At 45.1% G+C, this 20449-nt stretch overlaps 1 protein-coding gene across 1 annotated transcript in view; it reads right to left on the bottom strand.

The window, feature by feature from the left end:
• Positions 1-20449, bottom strand: part of SMPD4 (sphingomyelin phosphodiesterase 4) — a 1415848-nt gene that overhangs the window by 736083 nt on the left and 659316 nt on the right. Inside the window, exon 12 of the mRNA XM_044068837.1 lies at positions 10653-10785. Within this exon, the coding sequence (XP_043924772.1) occupies positions 10653-10785 (133 nt within the window). The remainder of the gene's footprint in view (positions 1-10652; positions 10786-20449) is intronic.

Below are 20449 nucleotides of genomic sequence, written 5' to 3'. Positions count from 1 at the left end.
GCCTGGTCTACTGTCGCTCATGGTTGCTGGTTATTGACATGTTTAGAGTACCTGCCATCTGGTTGATGACTGAGGGAATATATAATGCCCTGTAAACCATCTGTCATTGTTAAATCCTAAGTTTGCATGACTAGCTTGACAGGGTGTATGAGTGGGTGTCACTTGCTTGTTTATTTACTCCATGACTGTGGTGGTGTCTTGTGTTCCTGTCTGTAGAACAAGTGTGACTACAAGATCTTTATGTCAATTATGGCAAACACATTAGCTAAAAATGTTGTCAGTCATAACAGATAAGGATCAATGTGGCTTTGAAGAAGGGAATTAAGCATCTGACAGCATAAATAAGACCTAAATAAAGCAAGATGTAAAAAGTAAAAATAGGCAACTAATTCTCATGAGTTTTGATGCAGAAAAAGCATTTGGTAGGGTAAGCTGGGACTTTAAAGAGAGATGCTCTGCAGGAATTTGGGCTTCCTAGAAAGTAGATTGAATATTTAAAATGTATGACATCTCAAAACCAGCTATAAAACATGCTGATGGGTTATCAAAACAAATTCATCTATCTCGGTGGGATGCTTCATGAATGCCCCTTCTCTCTCCTTTTCGCAATCTATATTGAGCCACTGGGCAGCTTCAATAAGACAGTCATAGTAGGTTATGAGTGGGAATATATATGAAAAAAAAAAGCAATATATACATAAAACTAATTCTGAAAAAGATCCAATATATTTAGCCAGTTACATATGTTTGGCAATTTAGCAGAGTCCAAGATAAACCAGTATAAAACCAAAGCAATAGTAACAAATTATGTTCCTTCTTTTAAATTAGTACAATACCATATCTGTAGGGACATAAGCTTAAATATTTGAGATATTTGGTAAAACAGGACATATAGTAGGCAATGGAAATTTGGAATGATACACTCTCACAAATTACTAAAATCAAGAAAATGGAGAATGCAATGATGTATTTGGTGCCATGGATGTTATACTACGGCAATCTTATCTATTTCAACTGAAGACAAGGTTTGGAACAGACTCGCACAAGAGCTGCAAACTTTCTTCTGAGAGGGCAAAAAGAGACAGACTGCAATGGAAAAATGTAATGCTGTCAAAAGAAAGAGAAGGGCTGCGAATGCCAGACCTAGAATCATATTTTGGTGCAATATAGCTTAGGTTCAAAATTTGAAGTCTAAATGGAAAATGTTGCATAGACGGGAAGGGGTGGAGGGTATCAGCAACGACTGAAGGCAATATAAACACCCCAGATTTAGAAGAGGGAGCAATGAAATTTATAGGTTGTAGTGTTACAAAATGTATGGGGACAAAAGCAATAAGACATTGGCAGAGCTACATACGCCCCAAAGGCTATAAACTAGATGGATGAAAAGAGATGGGGCCGGGGAAGGTATCCGAAGTATGGAGGAAGAACAAACATCTTCGATTTTGTGAACAGTTATATGAGGCAAGAACAATAAAAAGCTGAATGGAACTAGCCAGCTGCTCTCCTGGATAATAAATCCCTCCCGGTCAACTTTTTCTAATCCCCCTCCCATAGCAACTTTATCTTTCTTGCTCCAGCCCATTTTAGATAGTTAGCTTAGCAGTATTCACTGACATTTTAAGTGGGCTACAACCTATAACACTATAGCCCTTTCTCTAAAACAATTTCACTCATTTGATATTTCAGTATCAACAATGCTAGCAACATCTTAAGTTAAACAGTGTGATGGGGGAGTGTCCTTATTTTCTGAAAAATTTCTAAAATAAAAGAATGAAAACACTAAGTTGTGTTGAAGTCTCAATTGGTCTAGCTCACTACTGTCTATTTTTAGTTTTTGTGTTTGTTCACTCCAGTTTTTGACAGTTCTAATACATTTGGAACACAAGCATCTTGTTTAAATCAGTTTGATATTCCAAGGACATATTTACAAAACTCCAGCTGGCTATGCTGGTACTTGTCCATATCACCAAACACATTTTATTTGCTGAATCTAGATAACAAACGCATAAAAAGGAGGCAAATTCTCTGATCAGGATTATCAATCTTTCTGGGCCGCTTCCATTTTGAGTTGTTGCAATGAAAATAATTGGTCTTCCATGCATCATCATCTTTCTAGCAAATGAAATGGACTAGTGTACAAGATGCACAGATGGGGGTGCAGAGGTCTACATTTGTACTTAAGTTAGCTTAAAACACTGTGGGTAATGATCTCATTCCAATTTTCAATGGAAAGAATATGTATAGCACAGTGTACAAGAACATACCATTCTTTCAAAGTGAACACTAACTACTTGGATAATATGTTTTTATAACAAAACAGGTGGTTGTAACAGCAACCCGCATGGCTACTAAAAGTGCACCATGCAAGGGCTTTAACAATTTATAATTGGTACATTTATTACAAAAATAATGTCCTGCGTGTCAGATTAAAAATATATACATCTTTAATTTCTGAACCTTTTCTAAGAAAAAAATATCCTGGATACCTTTTTGTCCTTACTAATCTCTAGAACAGTGTCTGTTGGATAATGTTTTCCTGCTATGCTTCAATTAGTTTTAAGACTCCATCACATTACAGCACATTACAGACTGAAAAACACACAAACTGCAACTGCGCACAGCCTTCAAAATTCAAAGTCTTACATACGTTTCACTTAACATTCCGCAGTACTAAGACTCCGGGAAAGTGTCATTTTTAGACAGTACCCAGTAAATGTTTAGGCAGTCGTCTCTCACAAACGAGAGAGCTTTGGTTTTCTGGTGTATAAACAAGAATAAAACCACTCTGACAAAACTACACTGCTGGCCTAGATTATGGTCAGTATTTAATGAATGATGTTTTGCCAACCATTCCTGCTTCTGTTCTCTCCCCCCCCCCCATGATGAATGAATTCATGATGACAACCATTAGGACCTTCTGGGTGGTGCAGTGTCACACAGAGATAAAAGCCCTTACTAAACCCCAGATATCCTGTGTTCGATTAGCGGCACTGGTGCTCTACGGCAGCTTGGGAATGAGTGGCTGAATCTGCTCACTCATCCTAGGAAGAGGGAGGCAGCCTTGATTCAATGCAATATTTTATTTATTTATTCATTCATTCAACATTTGTTGACCGGAAAAGTCCAACTAGGACAGAGCCTATTTTCAACAGAGGCCTGGGGAGTAATGCACCAAACGTATGGCTTTGGAATGTGGGAGGAAACTGAAGGAAACCCATGTGAATGCAGGGAGGACATGCAGAATCCATGTAAAAGGGACCCCAGCCAAGAATCGAACTGGAGAATCTGTTGTTGTAAAGTGACATTAACCGCTGCACCACTACACCGCCCAATAAAACAAACAGTATGAGCCTAGTGAGCTCCATAAGATATGTGCCACTTAGTTGGGAGGTTGCACATGATCACAAGTGTGCATAAACTATAAAAATGCAGCATCTGTAGAGCTTGCAAGGTTGACATAGGATGGTAGGAGATGCAGTACAACTCTCCATCAGCACTGCAGTATGACACTGCACCTGCATCCTCCATCACCTCAAAGTCTCTGGACATGGGTCATGTAGTCCAGGGGAGGCTAAGAAAAGTCTGATAGACCTGTTAAACAAGGTAATGGCAACTGAAGTTCAGATGAGGGGAAGAAAAATGTTAGGGCCAACCCCTCCCCTGTACTCTACCTTTTTCTTACACTGTTGTAACATTTTACTGGCATTGTATTCTACCTTTTTACCTCCTTGTATCATTTTACCTGCACTGTATTCCATCTTTTTTACCCTGTTGTAACATTTTACTGGCCCTGTATTTCTTTTTATACCCTGTTGTAACATTTTACTGGCCCTGTATTTCTTTGTATACCCTGTTGTAACATTTTACTGGCACTGTATTCTATCACATATTTCTTAATTATTTACACCTGGGCTGAGCAACAGTGTTTTACCCTACTTAACAACTACAAACCAAAGCTACTAAAACACTGTTGAAAAGAAAAGTCAAGAAGCAAAATTTAAGACAGACAGCTCCTTTGCTTTTGGTACAAATACACCAAAAAAATAAGTTATGTCTTACCATAACGTTCCATCTGTGTTGTTGATTTTCTTTCATTCATCACTGATGGGTTCGGTTCCGAGCACTCGGAACCGAGTCGGCCTAATACCAAGCTGCCGCCAGCCAAAAACTCTCGAGCTAAGTTGCTATCCACAATGCCCTTCTCCCTGTTACCTCAGATCAAGTTTGCCCATGTTATACAAGTAAAGCAAAGGCCATTTCTGTGCAAATGCTCTAAGACACCACTTGGACCCAAGGCATCCCCCAGGAGCCTTTGGCGGGGGAAGGAGGGTGGGAAGTGATGAATGAAAGAAGATCAACAACAGAGATGGAACGTTATGGTAAGACATAACTTCTTTATCTGATGTTGTTAATCTTCCTGCCATTCATCACTGATGGGACAGAATCCTCAGCTACCTTGAGATCCTTGGGCGGCCCTTATGGAAGAACATTCCTTAGTACCACTGAGCTGAAAGCAGCTCTCCCTCTGTAGACCACATCCAATTTGTAATGATTGATGAAAGTGTGGGGTTTAGCCCAAGTGGCTGCTGCACAAATATCATCCATAGAAGCCCTGGAATGGAAGGCTACAGATGTTGCCATAGATCTAGTGGAATGGGCGTTAATATTCTGTGGCATAGGTTCTTTTGCAAATAAGTGAAACGTATGCAATCTCTTAGCCATTTTGATAAAAGTGACCTTGGAGACAATTCTATGCCCAGAAAAGGAAATGATAAGGTGGTCAAGTATTACAAATTGCTTTGGTCCTGTCTAAATAAAATCTTAACTGTCTGTGCACATCCAAGGAATGTAGACAGTATTCCCCTTTATTAGAAAAATTCTTGAAAAATATTGGTAAGTCAATAGTCTGATTGATGGAAAAGTCAGAAACAACTTTGGGGAGGAAAGATGGGTTTGTCCGGAGTGATACTCTGTCCTTGTGGAAGATCAGATAGGGTCTTTTGGTGCACAATGCCTGAAGCTCAGACATTCGTCTGGCTGACATGACGGCTACCAGAAAGAGGGATTTTCACGACAAGAATTTGAGGTCACACTTCGCTGTGGGCTAAAAAGGAGGTTGAGTTAAAGACTGGAGAACTAATGTGAAATTCCATGGCTCTATAGGCTGTCTGATTGGAGACCTAATGCGAGAAACTCCTTTGAAAAAAGTTTTACATAAACGCAGTGATATGAAGGGAGTAACATCTAATCCATTATGATATTTTGAAATAGCTGCTAGATGTACATGTATGGTAGAGGCTGCGGCTACATCTTCGAAAAACTTAAAATAGGTATTGCAAAACTGCTGTGATTGGAGCCGAAAACGGATCTAGCATCTTTTCCTTTAACCAAATACAGAATCTTTTCCATTTGTCCAGATACAGTGTTCTGGTGGATGGTTTGTGACCGCCCAGAATAATGTCACGAACAGGTAAGGTGAGATCATCCTGCCTGGTGACTAACGGAAGTGGGAAAACCAAGCTGTTAACTTGAGACTGGACAGGTTCGGATGACTCAACCCTTGGGGGTGAGAAATTAGGTCTGGAAGGGGATCCAGAATCCACTGTCGACATAACAGATGAGGCCGAAGAAGGAGAACCAAACTTGTCAAGGCCAAAAGGGGGCTATGAGGATCACTCTGCATTTCAACTGATTGGCTTTCTTTATGAACTTGGGTATCAGAGGAATGGGGGATAGGCGTATAGCAGTCCTGTGGGCCAATCATGAATTAGAGCACCCCTCGGAATAGGGCAAAATAGCTGCTGCATTTGTTGCTTGATGGGAAGGCAAATAGGTCGCAGCAAGGCTGGCCCTAACGGCTGAAGATTTCTGCCGCTACTTCGGGATTGAAAGACCACTCGTGAGGCAAGAGACTACATCTGCTTAACTTGTCTGCAATCACGTTGGAAATCCCGATATGCGTTGCTATCAGAAAGAGGTTGGAAGCTATCACCCACTGCCAAATTCTCATGGCCTCTCGACACAGGGGAAAGGACTTGGTCCCTCCTTGCTTGTTGATATACCAGACTACTGACATATTGTCTGACTGAAATGCAATCATTCCAGAAGGAAGAACAGGTTGGAATGCTTGCAACGCTAAAAGCTCTGCTCTCAATTCTAGAACGCTGATATGCAGGTTGGCCTCCAATGTGGACCATGCGCCTTGGATGGTCTTTCCCTGGAAATGGCCCCACCACCCTATCAGGTAAGCATCCGTGGTCACAATGGCTTTGGGCTGAGGGGGCTTGAATGGACGGCTCCAAAGTTTTGTGCCTGGCCTCATCCACCAAAGAAGGTCCCGCTTGCAAGAATTGGTTACCTGAATCTGAAAACATAGAGGGTGGTAATTTGGAAACCACTGAGAGAGAAGAAGCCACGGAAGTATTCGCATGTGCAGTTTCGATAAGAAGCACTACTGGTATGGAAGCTGCCATGGATCTTAGAACCTGAAAAATCTCTCTCTCTTTGAGACTTTGTTTTGACAGAGTATCACCCAGAGCTGAAGCCTTAATCTCTGAAGTCTGTTAGCTGAGAGCGATACCAGACAAGAGCGGGTGTCGAAGACCGCTCCGATAAATTCCATCTTCTGGACTGGAGCAAGATTGGATTTCTCCCAGTTTATAGTTATCCCCAAAAGTTTTGCATGTGAAAGGGTGTATTGCAGGGCTATTATCAGAAGATGCTTGGTGGGGGAGGTAAAGAGTCAATCATCCAAGTATGGAAACACCCAGAATCCTTGTAGTCTCAAGTGAGCTGTAACCATTGCCAAGCACTTTGTGAACGCTCTGGGGGTTGTAGAGAGTCTGAACCGCAGGGCACAAAACTGGTAGTAATAGACTCCTAGTCGGAAATGAAATAGACTCCTGGAACGTTTGTCCATTTTGATGTGGTAATACATGTCCCGGAGATCTATCGAGCACATCCAATTGCCTTCCCTTAGAAAAGGGAAAATGGACTGCACTGTGACCATCTGGAATTTAGTTTGGGCAACAGGCTTGCTCAAACTGCTGAGATCCAAAATTGGTCTCCGGTCCCCTGTCTTTTTTGGCACCAAAAAGAATCTTGAGTAGAATCCAGATCCACATTGGTCTGGTGGGACTAATTGGATGCAGCTTGTTTATTTCTGCAGCTGCTTTTTCCCTTTGACTGGGTGGAATGCTGGAAAGGTTTGCTGGGAGCTTTGGGTAAACGATGAGGGGAATGGTGTAACCTCTGGTTATGATCTTCTGCACATAACGATCGATGGTTACTGAATGCCAGGCAGCTTGGTGCAGAGAGAAACGACCCCAGACTGCTTCCAGAGGAAAGCAATTGGGCCGCTCTTCAGGAGCACTGATAAGGCTGTCTAGAGAAAGAATCCCTGGGTCCCTGATTACGTGGACCCCCTGTGCCTTGGTAGGGGCATCTTCCAGAATTTTTACCCTCTCTGCCCCTGAGGGTATCACCACCACGTGTGGCACGGAAAAGACGCTGAGATTTTTTGTGCCACATTTTGCCACTCCTCTGGTTCCTGGAAAAGGAAAGTTGAGGGTTGGAAAAACGTAGACTTACAGCAGACAGGGTCTTACCGTCCTGCTCACACCTGGCCAGAGTGTCCTTCAACTTGGGGGCAAAAAGGGATGAAGCTTCGATGGGAGCATTCAGGAAGAAAGACTTGAATGGGTCCGCAAAGTCACAAATGTCATCCAGGCACGGTGCCTCATAACTATGCCTGAACCCACAGCTCTAGCAGCCTCTTCAGCTGCGTGTGAGAGAAACCTCATGGACGAAATGGTGATCGATTCCAAGGTTGCAAGCTGTCAGGCAACTTTATCCCTCACCTTGTCAGACACCTGACCTGCGAGTGTTCCAGAAAGTTCAGAGATCAAGTCTCTTTGGAGACTCGTAAAATGTGCCAAGTAGTTCAGGGACTGTATGGCAAAGGTCGCTGAAGCAAAGATTTGCTTCCCCAACCTGTCCACAGCCCGGGACTCTCTGTTGGGCAGGTGAACAGTAGGACTTTCTTCAGCAAGATCTTTTTTTGTGGGAGCTGCCGCCACCACCATAGCATCGACTGGTAAACCTCTGGACCAATGTGGGTTTTTCCTCGGGCGGAGAAGGTATCTTGTCAGGTCTCTGAGGGATCGCCTCAATAGAATTAGGGTTCTTCCAAGGACACTGCACCATGAACTGAAGTAGCTCGTCTGCAGGCAGGGTCACCCAAGAGGTAGATGGCCAGGCACGGAAAGCCTGCAGAAACACAGACTCCTCGGAAGAAGGATTAGTGGGCTTCCAGTCACCCCTCTGTTTCAACATTTCATGGATGTCTCCAAAAGAGACAGTCAGGGGGTGACCGTGGGGTCCCTGCACCATTATCGAAATCAGTGTCCTCTGTTAGAGACTCCTCAGCCGAGTCTACGTGCTTCCTCTTGCACGATCTCTAACGTGGGGGGGGGGGTCCTCAGTGGGGACGTCTGAGGAGGACTCGGAAGAGAGGGCACCCTGCAACGGGGGTTCTGCGGCTTTCCTGCCCGGTGTCCCAGGGAGGTGGCCTGTGACAGCTATGGCAAAGGGGGAGAAATTTGGGGTTCCAACGTCAGCAGAATGCTTGCAGAAGCAAGTGCCCTCTCCATAGCACGGAAAGCAGGTCCACCCGAAGAGGGATGGGAGCCTGGAACAGAGAAGGACAACCTCAGAAACAGGGTCACAACCCCGCTCCGTTGAACCCACTTCCGAGGATGGAGCCTCAAGCAGGATCAGTGCAGACAGGACTCCCGGCACAGAGAATGGAGCCAAAGAAACACTTGGAACCGTACCACGAACTGAGGAGCCTGCAGCCCAATCACAGGGTTGAGGAAGGACCGGTTCAGCTGGAGCAGAGGACCAAAGGGACAGTCCCAGAGCCCCAGTGAGATCCACTACAGGTGCCAAGATGGGGGGGGGGGGTTTCGAAAACATCGGAGCAGAGGGCTTTGAAACTGGTATGGTCAAAGGAGGAGAATAGGATGAAGGCCATGGAGAGGTCAACCCAAGTACTGCAGGAGGATGGGTCCTGGAAGGAGTGGGTATCCCCCTGGCTGTCAACAGCTGGTCCACAAGACGCACCACAACAAGTCCTGAAAGGCTCCTGGTGGATCTAGTGGATACTCTCAACGGGGAGCCAAGTCATTCAAGGAACGGACTGTACACACCTGCCCTAGAAATGGATCAATGGATGGAGAGTATCAGGTCCTTGGTGTGGAATCTACCAGCACCGATGTTTCACGTTTGGAGACTGGGAGCAGTGGGGTCAAATTCATACTTGGGGCTATAAAAAAGCTCGGTGCTGAAGTGGCACTTGGGGCTGACATGGAAGGTTCAATCGTAACTGCAGAGATAGACATCGAAGGTGTGCACTGTGCCAAAGTGGTACCTGTTGCCAAAATCGTAGTAATCACACTGAAGTAGATAGTCAGTGCTGGAGACCGTATCGGAGGCGAAGTTGGCGCAGACATAGTAACAGTCGCAGCTGGAACAGAAGAGGTCGGTGCCGACGAGGCCAACTTATGCCCCAAAGATAGTTTTGACACTTTAGGTTTCACAGATTTACCCTGGTCACCAGATGAACAGGGAACCGAATGAGACCTTTTCTTATCTTTAATTGGAGGGGGTGAAACCTCCATCGCAGAAATGGTCTCTGAAAAGGATGACTTAAGTAGGCCCTTCAGGACCAACTTATTCTTGCGCTTATTCAAAGTGCGCTGACTGAAACTTTGACAAATCACACAGGGAGGTTGCACCGAAAGATGGGGCACCCCAAACAATAAATACAATCATGAGAGTCACTATTCGAAAGCTTACCCTTACAAGAAGCACAATGTTTGAAACCGATGTGCCCTTTTTATCAGACATCATGAAAATTACACACAACAATCAAAGGTAGAATACTATAGGAAAAAAAATTTAAACTCTGTTATATCTATGTCTAAACTTATCTAAATACACACAATACCCAAGAAATACGTCAAAAACACACAACTATCTAGAAAATAGAGAAAGACATACCAATGATGGTATTCAAGGAATACCACAAGGGTAGAGAGAGAGGGCCGTACCGCCAATGGTACTTAAAAGTTGACCAAACGGGCAGAAGCAGGAGTGAAAGGTTTTGAACTTAACTATAAAATATAGCATTATCAATATAAACCGCAATCGTGACAAAAAATCCTAAGAGATATCAAAAAGTTTTCACTTAGCTGAGAGCTCAGCTGAAATGTGGCTTTACAGCTACATGGCAAACAAGATCTGAGGTAACAGGGAAAAGGGCATTGTGGGTAGAAGCTTAGCTCGAGAGGTTTTGGCTGGCGTGAGCTTTGTATTAGGTCGAATCTGTTCCAAGGGCTCGGAACCGAACCAATCAGTGATGAATGGAAAGAAGATTAACATCAGATCAGCTTTTATGCAAGTTATAACTGTTTGTCTTTAATTTACAGCAGTGCTTTTGCATACAACAGATTCCCCCCACAGGTAACAGAAGTGGCATTTCTCCAGAAAATACCTGATGTGTCAGGCTGTACTTCGACAGAAAAATGTTTAATATATTAAAATTCAATAAATTTAATAAAAAAAACGTGGGATCTTGCCTAACTCACCTGAAGTAAAATCTCAGATCTCCAGATCTCCTGAGCAGCAGGATCTGCATTTACTGAGGGCTGATGAGAAATGTGCCGTTTTAGCAAGCTGCTATGGTGCACTCCGTAAGAGGTGAAAGGAACTGTTGGCGTTCTGGTGTCCCACATAGAAAAGAAAAAACAAACAAATGTATATTCATGGTTAAAAAAAAGTAAAAATAAGCAAGTATGCATCTGTGATAGAGTGCATCAATTATACTAGCATGTAGCTATGTACATAGAACCACTAGTGTTCTGTGTTTGTATTTCTTTATTCTATGCCACCCCAGACAGACAGAGTTCTCATGGGTCCAGACAAATTTTAGAGAGGACTAGGGGAGAAAAATTCCCAATGAAAGCTCTGTATTAAACTTAATATAACCTACCACATAACAGGAAAAACTGCTGAATCCAAAGACCATCCAGGGTGATATATCACCCCATATAGTGCTAACTACAAAAGAATAAAAAAAAAAAAAAAACTTCATTCACTGTGTATTTATAGATAAATAAAAATACTGCAGAGTTCTTTGCTACTGGTATAAAACAAGCATCCTCTCTAAGTTTGTAGTCTCACTTTCTGATTAATCACAGAGAAATGTAGTCATAATGCATAGAGCTAAGAAGTCAAGAATTCTGAGAACACGATATCATGAGAAGTCAGAAATTGTTCTTGTGGAGAATACTAAAAGCACATCTAACACACAATATCCTGAGAAGTCAGGAACTGTTGTGGAGAATACCAACAAGCACATCCATACACGATATCCTGAGAAGTAGTCCGGAATTATGGAGAATACCAACAAGCACATCCATACATGATATCCTGAGAAGTAGTCACGAATTGTTGTGGAGAATGCCAACAAGCACATCTCTACACTATAGCCTGAGAAGTAGTCAGGAATTGCGAAGAATGCCAACAAGCATCTCTACACACGATATCCTGAGAAGCCCGGAACTGTTGTGGAGAATGCCAACAAGCACATCTATACATGATATCCTGAGAAGTCAGGAATTGTTGTGGAGAATGTCAACAAGCACATTTCTACACAATATCCTGAGAAGTAGCCAGGAATTGTTGTGGAGAATGCCAACAAGCACATCTCTACATGATACCCTGAGAAGTAGTCAGGAATTGCTGTGGAGAATGTCAACAAGCCCATCTCTATACAATACCCAGAGAAGTAGTCAGGAATTGTTGTGGAGAATGACAACAAGCCCATCTCTACAGAATATCCTGAGAAAGCAGGAATTGTTGGGGAGAATGCCAACAAGCACATCTCTACACAATATCCTGAGAAGTACTCAGGAATTGTTGTGGAGAATGCCAACAAGCACATCTCTACACGATATCCTGAGAAGTAGTGAGGAATTGTTGTGGAGAATGCCAACAAGCACATCTCTGCACTATATCCTGAGAAGTCTGGAACTGTTGTGGAGAATGCCAACAAGCACATCTCTACATGATACCCTGAGAAGTAGTCAGGAATTGCTGTGGAGAATGTCAACAAGCCCATCTCTACACAATACCCAGAGAAGTAGTCAGGAATTGTTGTGGAGAATGACAACAAGCCCATCTTTACAGAATATCTTGAGAAGGCAGGAATTGTTGTGGAGAATGCCAACAAGCACATCTCTACACGATATCCTGAGAAGTCAGGAAAAAGAAGTTATGTACCTACCATAATGTTCCATGTTAGTTGTCTTCATCTTGCCTTCCTTCTTGCTGGTTGGGTTCGGAGCCGATCCTCGGCTCCGACTCGGCCATCTTCTATAGCTCGAGAGCTGTTTACTGGCGCGAGGCTACCCCTTATCCCAAGATGCCTAGCGCTAGCTACCCAGATCTCATTTGGAATAGCTAACGCCAGACATAGCTATAGAAAGAACCCCTCCAAACAAAGGGTTAATCACACCTGTCCTACTGTCTAAGTCAGTAGAGGAAACAAACCAGAGAACACTCAGCCAGTGAAACCTGAACTCCTCTCGGTCCAAAAGGACAGGGGGATGAAGGGGGGACGCAAGAAGGAAGGCGAGATGAAGACAACTAACATGGAACGTTATGGTAGGTACATAACTTCTTTATGTTAAGTTGTCAATCTCGCCTTTGTTCTTGCTGGTTGGGACAGCGTCCCTAGCACCTACAATCCTGGGTGGCTCATTGGAACAGACTCCTCAGAACAGTGGAACCAAAGTTAGCTCTACTCCTGGAGACCAAATCCAACTTGTAATGAGAAATAAAAGTATGGGGATTTGCCCATGTAGCAGCGACACAGATAGAGTCCATGGGCAACCTAGACTACAAGGCTACAGAGGTGGCTAAGGCCCTGGTAGCATTCTACCTTTCGGTTTGACTGGCAAATCTTTGTTCCTTAGTTGATAGATAAAGGTAATGATGTGAGACAACCACCTGGATAAGGTCACTTTGGAAACTGGGAGACGTTTGCCCCAAGCATAGGAAAGGAAAAGTTGGTCCGACTTCCTAATTTCCTTCGTCCTATGCAGGTAGAAACGCAATTGTCTATGGACATCCAGTTGATGTAACTTGTGATCTGCCTTGTTGGTATGGTTAGGAAAAAACACAGGTAGGTCTATAGACTGGTTCAAATTATTTTCTGAGCAGACTTTCGGAAGGAAAGAGGGATTAGTCCTCAGAGGAACCCTGTCCTTATGGAATACTAAGTATGGAGGACGGACGCATAGATCCTGAAGTTCAGAGACACGTCTGGCTGAAGTAATAGCTACCAGAAAGAGTTTTCAAAGATAGAAACTTCATGGACGCTGCTGGTTCAAAAGGGGGCATAATCAAAGAGATTATTACCAAATTAAGGTCCCAAGGAGGAGGGGGATCTCTCACTGGGGTTCTAAGAAGAGTCGCCCCTCTTAAAAAGGTTTTGCATAGCTTATGAGACATAATGTTTGCATTGGAACAACCAACATGAAAATTTGAAATGGCCGCTAATTGAACCCTGATTGTAGCAGAAGCGGACCCTGAATGAAAGAGTTCTGATAGGAACTCCAAGATTTCGTGGATAGGGGCTGTGAAGGGGTCTATGTTCCTAGCCTCTGCCCAACAAGAAAAATGTTTCCATTTGCTGGCATAGGTCCTTCTAGTGGCAGACTTATGGGAGGAGACAATAATATTGCGAACGGCCGGGGAAATGCTGGGAAGCCTGGCTAAGGCTGGAAGTGGAGCAACCAAGCTGTGAGCTGGAGTGTTTGAAGTGAATGATGAAGCCCGCCTGATTGATGAATCAGTAGGTCTGGAATGGGGTCCAGAGTCCAAGGCTGCTCGAGAAGGTAGCGGTGCAGGAATGGGAAACGGAGGGAATGCATAAAGAAGTCCCGGAGGCCAATCGTGGACCAGAGCGTCTCTGGGAGAGTGACCAGGAAGCAGAAGAAGGGAGAAGTAGCTGCTGCATTTGCTGTTGAAGGGGGTGGCAAAAAGGTCGCAGCAAGGCTGTCCCCATTTGCTGAAGATGAGATCCGCAACCACTCGATTCAGAGACCACTTGTGAGGCATGAGAATAGCTCGGCTGAACCTGTCCGCTATGACGCTGGACCTCCCAGGGATGTGCGTCACAATCAGAAATCGTTGGGAAGAAATCGCCCATTGCCAGAGTCTGAACGCTTCTTGACATAGGGGTAAGACCTGGTCCCGCCCTGCTTGTTGATGTACCACACCACTGACATGTTGTCCGTTTGAATTGCAATGGTCCCAGAAGGGAGAGAGTCCTGAAGAGCTTGCAACGCTAAGAGCACGGCTCTCATTTCCAAGACATTGATATGCAGATGGCACTTGTGAGGCTGCCAAGTGCCTTGAACTGTCCTGCCCTGGTAATGCCCCCCCCCTATCAGGGAGGCATCTGTGGTCACTGTGGAGGGGGCTGAATGAAGGGTCTGCCCTAAGACACGAATGGGAAGACCATCCACCAGGAAAGGTGCCTTTTGCATGCTTCTGTAATCATGATCATGTGAGACATGGGGAGCTGCTGGAAGGACCACTGTGTGAATAGAAGCCACTGCAGGATTCGTATGTGAAAGCGGGCCAGGGATATCAGGAGAATTGCCGCTGCCATAGAACCTAGAGTTTGGAGGACGTACCTGACTTGTACCCTCTTGCATTGCATGAGGACTTGAACTTGCTGGCGAATTGTGGACACCCTGTCTGAAGGTAGCTTTGCGAACATGCTTCTTGTATTTAAGTCTGCTCCTATATAAGTCATAGACTGACAGGGCAACAAGGCAGATTTTTTGAAATTTATGGAGATGCCTAGTTGGGAGTAAATTGAAATTTTATAGTCCCTGGCTTGAAGGAGCTGATGCCTGATAGTAGCAGTAAGGAGCCAGTCGTCTAGATATGGAAACACCTGGAATCCCTGACGTCTCAGGTGAGCCATGACCACTGCCATACATTTGGTGAACACCCTGGGGGCTGTGGTGAGACTAAAGGGCAGAGCTCTGAACTAGTAATGACTGGCTCCCAGCCAGAAGCGAAGGAATCTCCTGGAGCGCCTGTCCATTTTGATGGGATAGTACGCATCCTGGAGATCTATAGAGCACATCCAATTGTCCTGACCCAAAAAGGGTAGAATGGACTGTAGCGTGACCATCCAAAACTTTGTTCTTTGAACAGACTTGTTCAGTCTGCTGAGATCTAAAATAGGTCTCCAGTCCCCTGTCTTTTTTGGCACCAAAAAGAACCTTGAGTAAGTTCCGGATCCGTGTTGGTCTGCTGGGACTTCCTGGATGACTCTTTTCCAGCAGTTATGACACTTCTATAACTGCTTGATCCCTCAGATTGGGTGGAACATCTGGGAAGGACTTGCATGACAGTAAAGGGGGCTGAGTGAATGGAATTCTGTAACCTCTGGATATTATTGAATGTACCCATTTGTCTTGCGTTATGCTTAGCCAGGCTTTTGGGTACAATGAAAGTCTTCCCCTGACTGCCTCCAGAGACGGACAGTCGGGCAATCCCTCAGGGATGCTGGAAGGGCTCGTCAGAGAAGGATTCTCTACTACCCTGGTTCTGCGGACCCCTCTGCCACGAGGGTGGCGTCTGTTACTATTGTTATTTCCTCCTCTGCCCCTGGAGGAAAAATCACTGTGTGCGTCAGGCAAAGATCCCTGGGATTTTCTAAACCACATCTTTCCACTCTTCTGACCCTTAGGGTATGGTCTAGAGGGGGTGGAAAAAATAGAAGTTATGTTCTTACCATAACGTTCCATGTTAGTTGTCTTCTTCTCGCATTCTTCTTGCTGGATGGGTTCGGAGCCGACCTCGGCTCCGACTCGGCCACTCTAAAAGCTCGAGAGTTGGTTCCACCGGCTCGAGGCTCCCCTTATATCCCACAATGCTAGGCGAGAGTTACCTCAGATCTTGTTTGTAAGCTAACCCCAGCTTATAATAGTTACAGAATAACTCTAAACAGAGTCCACCTCTAACAACAGGGAGAAAGAAGGGTGACCTACATCCTGATTCAGGAGATATGCAAGCAGCATATGTCTAAGAAAGAGGTGGTAGAAAGAGAGGTCACAATCACAACACCTCTAGGTCTGTCCAGGCCAGGGGGAAGGAGGGTGGGACGCAAGAAGAAGGCGAGAAGAAGACGACTAACATGGAACGTTATGGTAAGAACATAACTTCTATATGTTAAGTTGTCTATCTCGCCTTCATTCTTGCTGGATGGGACCGCGTCCCTAGCACCTTGTCCCGGGTGGCCTAACGGAACAGACTCCTGAGAACAGTGGAACCAAAGTTAGCTCTATGCCTAGAAGCTAAATCCAACTTATAATGAGAAATGAAAGTGTGAGGAGTAGCCCAAGTAGCCGCTGCACAAATGGTGTCAATAGGCAGTCTGTCTTGGAAGGCTAAGGAAGTAGCCAAAGCTCTTGTAGAATGGGCCTTAGGTTTATTAGGCAGCTTTTGGTGTCTAATCTCATAAACAAGGGTAATCAGAGATGTAAGCCATCTAGATAATGATACCTTTGAAACTGAAAGTCCCTTTCTGCCTTCTGCATAGGAGATGAACAGTTGGTCAGATTTTCTGAATTGTTTTGTTCTATCCAAATAGTACCTCAACTGACGATGAGCATCTAGCCAGTGTAATTTTTGTTCAGACCTATTGGAATATTCTGGAAAAAAGACAGGGAGGTCAATGCTTTGATTTAGATTTGACGTCGAGACTACCTTAGGTAAAAAGGACGGGTTGGTTCGTAAGGATACCCTGTCCTTATGGAACAATAGATAAGGAGGTCGACAGCTGAGTGCATGAAGTTCTGAGACTCTTCTAGCTGAAGTAATAGCTACCAGAAAGAGAGTCTTCCATGATAGCAATTTTAAAGAACAGGATGCTGCAGGTTCGAAGGGGTAGAATCAAAGAAGTAAGAACTAAATTTAGGTCCCAAGGAGAAGGAGGATTTCTTATAGGAGGTCTGAGAAGAAAAACTCCTTTCAAAAAGGCTTTGCAAAGCTTGTGGGACATTAAGGCAGACTCAGAAATACCCACATGAAAGTTAGAGATAGCTGCCAATTGAACTTTAAGAGTAGAAGGGGATGAACCTGCATGGAAGAGTTCAGCTAGAAAATCAAGGACTATTTGGATGGAAGCAGTGAAAGGATCTATGTCCCTTCCTTGAGCCCAAAATGTGAAACGTTTCCACTTACTCAAGTAAATCTTCCTAGTGGAAGATTTATGGGAAGCTATCAAAATATCTCGAACAGAGTGAGATAATTGAGGAAGCCTGGCTAAGGTTGGAACTGGAGGAACCAAGCAGTGAGGTTCAGAGAGGGGAGGGAGCGATGTAACTGACCCGATTGATGGATCAAAAGATCTGGAACTAGGTCCAGATGCCAAGGTCGCTCCAGTAGAAATTGATGTAGAAAGGGGAACCACACCTGTCGAGGCCAGTAAGGAGCAATGAGGATCAATGAGGCCTTCTGAGCGATAGCTTTCTGTATCACTTAAGAGATTAGTGGGAAGGGAGGAAATGCATACAGAAGTCCCCGGGGCCAAACTTGGACTAGAGCGTCTCTGCTGGGTTGGCCTGGTAAAGGGAATAGGGTGAAATAATGTCTGCACTTGCTGTTTTGGGGAGTAGCAAAAAGATCGCAGCAAGGCTGACCCCACTTGAGAAAAATCTCTCTCACAACAGAGTCTTTCAGAGACCACTCGTGAGGCATGAGGATAGCTCTGCTCAATTTGTCCGCTATTTGATTGGACTTCCCGGGGATGTGCGTTGCTATCAGAAAACGCTGAGAAGAAATCGCCCATTGCCACAATCTGAGTGTTTCTCGACACAGGGGGTAGGACCTGGTTCCACCTTGTTTGTTGATGTACCACACTACAGACATATTGTCTGTCTGGATTGCAATCGTTCCCAAGGGGAGAGAGTCTTGAAGGGCTTGCAACGCTAAAAGCACTGCTCTCATCTCCAGAACATTTATGTGCAAGTGGCATTTGTCTGGTTGCCATGTGCCCTGGACCGTCCTGCCCTGATAATGCCCCCCCCACCCGATCAGGGAGGCGTCCGTTGTCAGAGTAGCAACCAGAGGGGGAGGAACAAAGGGTCTTCCCAACCAGAGCTGAGGGGAAGACATCCACCACATGAGATGATTTCTGCGCCTGCGTGATCATAATGGTGTGGGACATTGGAAGTTGCTGGTATGACCATTGTGTAAAGAGCATCCATTGAAGGATTCGCATGTGGAATCTGGCTAATGGAAGCAGAGGTATGGCAGCCGCCATAATTCCCAACACTTTCAGAACTAACCTGGCTTTGATTCTGTTGTTGTTGAAAAGGAATGAGACCAGTCTGTGTATGTCTGTTATTCTCTGATCTGTTAGCCTCGCAGACATGTCTACTGTGTCTAGATTTGCGCCTATGTAGGTAATAGTATGACAAGGCGACAAAACAGACTTTTCGCAATTTATTGAAATGCCTAACTTTTGACAAATGCGAAAAGTGTAATCCCTGGCCATCAGAAGGAGATGCTTGGTGGGAGCTGTGAGGAGCCAGTCGTCCAAATATGGAAACACCTGGAATCCTTGTCGCCTCAGGTGAGAAGCTACCACTGCCATGCATTTGGTAAACACCGGGGCAGTGGTGACACCAAAGGGCAGGGCCCTGAATTGAAAATGACTGGTTCTCAGCCTGAAGCGGAGGAATCTTCTGGAGCGTCTGTCCATTTTTATGTGATAGTACGCATCCTGAAGGTCTATAGAGCACATCCAGTTTCCTTTTCCCAATAGGGGAAGGATGGACTGCAGCGTGACCATCCGAAATCTTGTTTTCTTGACTGATCTGTTCAAGATACTGAGATCCAAAATTGGTCTCCAGTCCCTGTTTTCTTTGGAACTAAAAGAACCTTGAGTAGATTCCGGATCCTTGCTGGTCTGCTGGAACTGACTGAATTGCTCTTTTGCAAGCAGTTTTGAAATTTCCAAAACCGCTAGATCCCTTTGCGGGTGGAACATCTGGAAGGGATTTTTGATTGTTTCGAATGCGAAGAAAGGGGATAGAATAGCCTTCGAAATGACGGACTGTACCCATTTGTCTTGAGTCAGGGATAGCCAGGCTTTTGGGTACAGTGACAACCTTCCCCGACTGCCTCCGAAGGTGGGCAGCCGGGCAACACCTCAGGGATGCTGAAAGGGCTTATCAGAGAAGGCTTCTCGATTGCCCTGGTTCTGCGGAGCCCCTGCCTCGAGGCGGCGTCTACCATTGTTATTCCGCCTCTGCCTCTGGCGGGTAACGACTTTGTGCGCCAGGCGAAGTCCCTTGATTTTGTTTACGGAACCACATTTTCCCACTTTTCTGGCCTTTGGGGTAAGGCCTAGAAGGAGTAGAAAACGGACTCCGACGGCAGAAAGAGTCTTGCCATCAGTCTCGCACCTAGTCGAGGTTTCTTTCACTTGAGGACCAAAGAGAGATGATCCATCAAACGGGGAGTTAGTGAAAGACGTCTTGAAGGGGTCCGCAAAATTGCATAGCCGCATCCAGGCATGCCTACGTAAGGCCACACCTGTCCCTGCGGACCTACTCGCTCCATCAGCCGCATAAGAAAGGAGGCGCATGGAGGAGTTGGCTATGGAGTTAAGGGTAGCCAGCTGAGTGTTCATTTCATCTTGAAACCCCGCAGCTGTAGGATCCTTCAACATGTCACTCGCTTCTTTAATCAAGTCCCTTTGAAGACGAGTGAAATGGCACAGGTAGTTCAGCGAACGCATAGTAAATGTCGCTGATGAAAACATCCGCTTCCCGTACCTGTCCATGGACCTAGATTCCTTGTTAGGTGGATGGACAGGTACTGAAGGATCAGCTAGTTCCTTCTTAGTGGCAGCAGCTACCACCATAGCATCCACAGAAACTCCTTTTGTCAAGAACTGCTTGTCTGCTGGTGCCGTTATGAATTTGGAGGGTCTCCTGGGAGTGGGGTCCACTGAATCAGGAGCCGTCCATGCCTTTTTAGCAACCACCTGCATGAGGGGGGGGATACCCAGGAGGTGGAAGGGCGAGAGCCAAACGCCTCAAGATATACAGATTCATCCTCCGAAGGGTTAAGTGCTGGCCAATTTCCCTCTGCTTCAGGATCTCTAGAATGTCTGCAAAAGAGACATCTTCAGAAGGGGAACGGGGGGAACCCTCGGAATCATCTAAATCTGTATCAGATGTGATTGACTCAGGTGAGTCAATGTGTTTCCTCTTACACTTCCTCTTCCGAGGGGCTCTTCTGCCAAGTCAGGAGAGGCCTCGGAAGAGGATGAGATCCCACAGGG

This window comes from Protopterus annectens, chromosome 4.part0 (genome assembly GCF_019279795.1).
Source record: "Protopterus annectens isolate FY-2018-M chromosome 4.part0, PAN1.0, whole genome shotgun sequence".
Classification (NCBI taxonomy): domain Eukaryota; kingdom Metazoa; phylum Chordata; order Ceratodontiformes; family Protopteridae; genus Protopterus; species Protopterus annectens.
This window is presented reverse-complemented; position numbering and strand designations above follow the sequence as displayed.